This window comes from Alligator sinensis, unplaced genomic scaffold, assembly GCF_000455745.1.
Source record: "Alligator sinensis unplaced genomic scaffold, ASM45574v1 scaffold479_1, whole genome shotgun sequence".
Classification (NCBI taxonomy): Eukaryota; Metazoa; Chordata; order Crocodylia; family Alligatoridae; genus Alligator; species Alligator sinensis.
This window is the reverse complement of record NW_005842324.1, coordinates 86,478-94,138: the sequence shown is the minus strand read 5'-3', so window position 1 is coordinate 94,138 and position 7,661 is coordinate 86,478. Positions and strand designations below refer to the sequence as shown.

The window sequence follows — 7,661 nt, the reverse complement described above, 5'->3', positions numbered from 1 at the left end:
CCTCCCCACACCCTGCCCAAAGCAAGCTGACTGATCTGGGAAATGCATAAGGAACATTTTGCTGCCACCAGTCTTGGGAGGAGTTGATCTGCTGCTGCTCCCTATGCATTCCCCAGACCAGAGTGAAGCATGGGGAGCCTTTCTGCACTGCTCAACTCCTCCCAGAACCAGAAGGATTCAAGCCACCACTGCTCCCCACATCCATGTTCCCCAGTCTAGGAAAAGTGCAAGGAGCATTTCCCCTCCACTTGACTTGTCCCAGGCCTGGAGAAAAGTTCAGTGACAGGGAACAGGGTTGCTAATTATCCACAAATTTAGAGACACTCTGTAAATAACTAGGCTAAAAACACCTGTCTGTAACATCTGTAAAATAAATAAATAAATAAATAAATAAATAAATAAAATAAAATAAAATTGAGCCATCCATAAGAACCACAAAGCCGACAGAGTGTGGCTGAAGCTCCATGGCAGTAGCTGCAAATGTTCCTTGTGCTCTGTCTGTGCTTCCAGGCTGCCTCCCACAACAGAGCCATCCGGTGTTTGAACAGGAGTGCAACAATCTGAGCTCTTGGGCTCTGTGGCTCATGGGACTGTCTGTAGCTCCTTCCCCAATTCTGATCCATGTACTGGCACTGTTGCATTCATCTGCCTGTAACGCTGCTAGGCGTAGGTATGCAGATAGTAGTCCTTTAGGGGGGGGGCAGCATGGTACAGGGTGCAGTCAGGGGCAATGTTTTTACTATGGTTGCTGTTAAACCCCAAGTTTGAACCTAGCCCTTGTTCATGTCCTAGAAGAAGGGTTACATTTACATTATGTAAAACATGTGTGTTAGTAAAAAATATTTGGTTGTAGACAGGAGTTCATTTGTCTTGGGTGGCAATCTTGGTGGGGAAGGGTACAGGCACTTGCTCCTGCACAAGAGAGATCTTCCTGGTTGAAAGAGGAAGATCTTTCTCCTAGATCCAGCATGGTTTCCCCTGAAAGAAACTGCACGAACATAAGTATGTTCCCAGTTTCTAGCAGGAAATCAGCATTTCTCCTGCTAGAAATGTAATTCCTGTTCTTATGTTAGCTGTCAATCAACTTTAACCTGCAAGTGATCAGTTACAAATGACACTTGCCTTTGAAGAAAACCAAGAGTGTGATTTAACGAAAAGAAATATTTTTACTTTTCCTATTTGAATAAAGCAGAAGGATACAAACCTTTCTGTGGAGATCACTCTCACAAACAATAGACAGGATGAGTAATATATCAGTCTGAATCTCCAGTATGATGGCATCTTCCTTTTCTTTAGATATGTTTGATGCATACTTTAAGAGATCTACAAATTAATTATTAATGTGAATGTCCTATTGCTCATGTTCCTTTGTAACTGTATCTAGCTACGGCTCATATTTTTAAAATCAACTTTCCAATCCAGTCTACCACAATCCACCATAAAATATATATTTCCTAAGCTTTCCAAAAGTTCATGCAACCTGTATGTAGGGCTGGAAGGGCACCTCCTGAGCCATTAAGTGCACTCACCTGCATTCATAGGAATACACTTAAGCAAGGAATAGTACTCAGGAAGACAACTAGGTTGTAATCTTTACTTTTGTGGACTGAAGCTAATGAAACTATGTATAGTAAAAGCTATGTTATCCGGCACTTTACCATCTGGAACGCTCCATTAACCGGCACCTGTTATAGATGGCATCTGTTGTTTATGGCAGTGGATCGATGCAGCAAAAGCGAAACCCTAAGTCCCACCATGGCACTTCTGGTTTCTCTGAGTCCCACTTCTTCCTTGAGGACCACGGCCCAGGGCAAAGCAGCCTGCATGGGGCTCCCCTCTCCGTCCCCTGGCACACTGATGCCGTGAAGTGAAATCCCTGGTGCACTGGCAAAGATGCCTCCAACCCACTGGAGATAAGCTCTCAGATAACCAGCGTATTTGATTAACTGGCACCCCCATTCCCCATGGATGCTGGATAACAGAGCTTTTACTGTATTTAATAAGAATTCCCATGGAAATGTTGCATCCAAACATTTTGTGATTAATATAAAGCACAAAATCCTGGCTTCATTAACCTCAATGGGAATTTTGCCATTGTCTATAATGGGGCCAGAATTTCATCTGTGGGTATAGTCTTTCTCCTTACAATGGACCTTATATTATAGGTCATCTCCTGATTCCCAGATCATTCTGATACTTGATTTCTTTAATTCTGACTACGGTATTACTGAAAGGTTTTATTTTAAAACAAGAAAGAGTAAAATTAATACAACTCTTAATTTAACAACTGACATATTAAAAATAATAAATAATGTGACAGTGGATGCAACTTACTGAATATGGAAAGGTCTCAGGACTGAACAGCCTTTATTCTGCCTCATTTATTTTCTGCTATACATACCTTATTAGCCAACAGACATACCACAAGCCTCTTATTTACACTGAGGCCACTGTATACCAATCTGACAGCGCGCACAGACTGTAAAGTGAGCTTTAATTAAATTTCTGCTTATTTTGAGTCCCTTTTCATTTCCAGAGTACAGTATAAATGAGTATCAGGGTAATGGTATCTAACTGCTCCTACTAACCTCAATAGGATTTCTGCCATTTATTTCAAACACAGGATTTCAGCTGTAATCATGCATGTAAATTTACATGGCGATTTAGATGGTTCAAACCCAGGAATATCTGCAATCACCACCTACATCATTGATTCATATCAGTTCAGTCAAGTATGCATAAAAGTATTATCTAAAGTAATCTATTCTCAGCACACTTACTATTGTAGGTATTCATGTGTTAAACACCACCCTCACTTTGTAGAATTACTTAATGAGGATAGTAATACACTCTCTTTCTTACACTCGTGGCCTCTTCCCAACAGGATTGAAGAATCCTTTGGCTTGATGTCTGTGAAGAGCTAAAATACAATGGGTCTCCTTGTTCATGATTACGTTTGCCATCAGTTTATACAGAAAATATTCTATACATAATTGCTTTAAAACTAAATGTATTTGCTGAAATGCCACAAAATTAAAATAAATCAAATAAATTAAATTTTAAATGGATTGTCTTAATGCTTTTATAGTATGCCTGTGTACTCACATGTACAAAGAGTCAGCTGATAAGTATTAAAAACTAAAAGCACAAGAACACAGATGGATTTGTGTCCTACTACCAAAGGAGGAATAACCATGCATTTTATAAATATGACAACATAAATCATGCTTTACCTAACAGCTGGCTAATTGCTCCCTGATCACAAAGATCGAGGTTCACAGCATTGTCACAAAGGGACACCACAGGTCTCAGCACTCTCAGACTGTAGCGCATCTGTGAAAGTTTGTTGCCACGACCACCTGTACCATGGAAACTGTTACCTTGACCAAAGAAGGGATCTGTAGAAAAATCCGAATGAATACCTTCCTTTGTAACACAGCATATATTCAGAATAAAGATGTGTTAAAAGGCAGATGATGGATTACAAGTTGTAAATAAACCAAAACCAAATAACTAACTGTTAATGTTACAAGAGCTAACAAGATTTAAACAAACCTTTCTTGTTTAAAAATAGTTTTCTAATAATATTATTTTTGGGATTCTCATATTATTAATCATGTCATTCTATTAAGATAACATTTGTTTTTATTACAACAGAGATGTGTTTTTAATTATTCCAACAATTTAGTTAGTGCTGGTTAATATGTTACAAACTGCAGCTGGAAACCTGTGCTCCCATATGACACATTAAGTGCGTCTGGTGATCTCAATCTTGTTCCACTGATTATTTGTCCACATCAGAAAAGACAAGTAACCAATTTTGTCAGACTTAGGTGAAGGAAGTACTCAAAAAGACCATAAAAAAAAAGCAGGTCAGCAGGCATTTACTGTGCAGTAGACTAATTAGCTACTCAGTAAACATCGTGCATCTATACGTGTGCCCCTATTAGGCTGGAGTAAACAAATTTCCTCTACAGCAGCACGTATGTAGACGCTGCCCTGGCTGGCTGGGGCACAAGGGTGCTTCAGTGTGAGGACTGCCTGCCAGCTAGCTCTGTGCTGAGGCACTCTAGTGCCCCAGCAAGCCCCTCCACAGCATGTTGAGCTGGGGGGAACAGCACCGGGCTGGCAGGCTGATCTGCAGGATCCCCTGCCAATCATGGCTGCTTTTACCTGGCTCAACATGCTACGCTCCCAGGTACACATGTAAAAACACACCCAGGAGCAATAAACTCCAGCGCAGTAAGCACTGAAATGTATTCATCTGTATTAATATGCACATATAGACACATCCAGTGTGTAGAAAAGTAGAGAGTACTGAATAATGACATATTGGATTTAGCCAGTGTTACCAGCTGCTTGCTTTCTTCAGTACAAAAATTCATCATAATTTAACTAATTTTGTAATTTGAATGTTTTTCAAAAATAGGAAAACACTGTCTCATGTGCCCCATTTAAATAAAAATGTACTCTGCGTTTTGTCGTAATGCTTTTTCTAACAAAAAGAATGTGTCCGGATGAGTTGCATTTTCAGGTCTATGGAGTGTGATGGAGATAGACATCTACTCACCTTGGCCCACACACCATTCCAGGAACATAAGGAGCCGAGTATTCCCTTGACAGGTCATATAGTCATCTATTAACAAAGGAGCCACTGAAGCTAAGGTAGCAATTGCATGAAGCTGTAATTCTTCATACTGGGCAGCAGACCAATCATGAACACCAGGCTTTTCATTTGGTTTTACATAATAAAATAATGCTAGGATCACTTTCCCCTCACTAAGTAGCTGCAGATTCAAGAGAGAAATAGGATAAAAGTGGTCACCTGTAAATAAACAAAAATCTAAGGCTACTTATTTTTAAGCAGCTTTTAAACTCGGTTATTTGCAATTCCCTCTTTGAAATTTTTAAAACCCAAACTCTCTCTGGAAAGCATCTTTCAGAAACTAGCAAATGACAACCAGGAAGATACATAGTTCCTAGCTTATTGCATCCTATCAGTGGTCAGTGGATGAGCCTTGTTCCTGCCGAGATTGTTCTAAATGATAAGTGATAATAAAAACTTATTTTCTTAATTTCTTTTAAGTCATTGTCTTGCATAATGTTATTATGCAAGATCCTCACCTGATGGAAATTATGATGGACCACTGAAGTTGCTATAAGGGTGGGAAGGATCTATGTGGGTGATAATTTTTTTTTCCCCTGACCTCCAACAAATTTATTTCTGTGAAGCTGTATTCATTAGTTTGTGCCTTATGGATAGGTAATAGAGTTAAATCTGATTTACAATAATTTCCTTTAATCAACTAACTGGATGGCTATAATTTACATACAATGCAATAACAAAAAAGCATTTTTATGTGAGAATGGGATAGATGGTGGTCATTTAGACACCTATGCATTCTTCTAACCTGTTATCAGCTTCAGTGGTTCAGTTTGCTAGACTTTGCAGAGGAGGATGGCTTCAGAAATTAGGACAAAGTACTCAGGACATGACAGGTCTACACAGGAAAATTATCCACTGCTTACAATGAAAATCAGGAACAAGTACAGCTAAATTTGTGCTAAATACAGTTCCATTGCAAATGTAAAACAGAAGACAGTTCGGGTTCTGCACCATTTCAGTAAACTATGGTTTCTGAATGTAGTTTGTCCTGGTCTTCAGCTGCATTTAAGCACTGCTCTGCACTCACTTCCTAGCAACAGGCAATATTCCTACTGTGGAATAGGTTTGCATCACCTCTAAAAATAGGAACTATATATATATCACACTAAAGTGACAGCACTTGGTCTGATAGTAAGTATGCTGTAAGATTATGAATTCTAGAATTAGAGGGACACATTATTTATGGGCTGCATTGATACGGATAGTAAAAAGATACTGCTCTGATCACTATGGCCCTTTCTTATTTATTTACATCATCTCTTCAATTATGACTTACCTGTACAGCACAGAGATCCTTAGCTAAGACTGCAACAATGTTAAACAGCAACTTTTTCATCTCAAAATCCTCGTAACTGTAGGTAAATTTAAATCCTCTTGACAAGTGATTATAGATTTTAACTGTGAAGGAAGTTATAGCCAAATTACAATTAAGTACACAAAGATCAAGATGACATTTAAGAAATAATATATGCATTTTGCATGTTAAATATTTTTAGTTAAAACTAAACTTCTTACCTTCACTAAATGTTGCTAATAGTATTAACTGCTTGGTAAAACCACTTTCCTAATGGACACAAAAATAAATAAGCTTAATTAGATCAGTGCCTGTACTTTCATTTTACTTTCTTCTTGACAATACCTCAAAGTGTCATTCATCTTCTGTCAGTGCACTCAGTATTTTACTAAAAATAGGCAATACATTTTTGTAGCATTGTAATTAACTAAGGATGCAATCACTTATTAATTCGGTCTAAGGGTACAAACAAATCTCATTCTACAAAAAATACATACAAGTATGTGGAAGCTTCAGAAGAAAGATCAGCTTTCACTGGTCAAATCTAACACAGACTAAGACAATGCTCTGACAATGAGCTATAGTTCAATCACTAAGTGGTCTAAACTCCCTATTCATTTGTGAGCATATATTTTTTGTGCATGCATTTGTTCACACCTTGATTTATCTGGGTTCAAGTTATGCTTGTAAATGTGATCTGTACCTCCAAATACTAGAATTAACAATGCTTATACAGGAACCATAAGTAAAAGGGCTTATGGTCAAGACTCACAGGGACAGAGCCAGGACCAGCATAGAACTGGCCCAGAAAATCAAAAGAAATATAACATGTCTGTCAGCACTTCTCACTTTCAAGATGCAACCAGGAAAAACTGTGCTTATATTTTTCTGAGCAATGATCTGAAATCCAAAAAAAAAAAAAACAGCAACAACAAAGCCTGACCCAAATCTCACACTTCTAGTAAACAGAACAAAATTGCAATGATCACTACTAAGTCTGTTTGCCAGATTAAAAGAAAACAAAAGACTTTTGCAATATTCAAAATAATAAGTGGGTATTTTACTATGTTCAGTGTTAATTTAATGGCCATTTATTTATGATTTAAATGGTTTAATTTATGATATACGATTTAACAATTGTTTAACAAAGATAATGTACTGGCCTATTAAACATTAATATTTTCCTGAGAATATTAATTAATTAGTAAACTCAGATGGAAACTGATAAATGATTACCATACAAGAATTTTACAGTGTAGCAGCAAGAATTTCACTCAGATAGTCTAAGATGTATTTTTACATGCAATTTTACAATTTACTTGTGACAAGACATAATTCATTTCACATTTGAAGATTCAAATTCAGAGAGTTGGGGGGCAAGATCCCATGGAGACAAATCTGAGAAGAAAAACTGTCCAGGAGAGTTGGCGATAGCTTAAGGAGCCATATTAAAGGTGTAAGAGCAAGCTATTCCAAGGCAAAGAAAGGATAGGAAGTATAGCTAGAAGCTGGCTTGGCTAAACAGCAAATTCTCAATGAGTTAAAAGCTTAAAAAGTCTAAAAGCATCATACATGTAAGCAGTAAGAAAAATCAGGATGCAACTAGCAAGGGACATATAAAGGCAACCAAAAAGAATTGTACAAGTATGTCAGAAGCAAAAGGAATACTACAAGTATGTCCTCCTCTTAGTTAATGGGGGG

At 37.8% G+C, this 7,661-nt stretch overlaps 1 protein-coding gene across 1 annotated transcript in view; it reads right to left on the bottom strand.

Annotated features, from left to right (window-relative positions):
• CFAP69 (cilia and flagella associated protein 69) overlaps positions 1-7,661 on the bottom strand; it is a 57,780-nt gene that overhangs the window by 16,104 nt on the left and 34,015 nt on the right. The window contains 5 exon segments of the mRNA XM_014522228.2: positions 1,205-1,323; positions 3,234-3,398; positions 4,571-4,787; positions 5,943-6,064; positions 6,182-6,230. Of these exon segments, the coding sequence (XP_014377714.2) occupies positions 1,205-1,323; positions 3,234-3,398; positions 4,571-4,787; positions 5,943-6,064; positions 6,182-6,230 (672 nt within the window).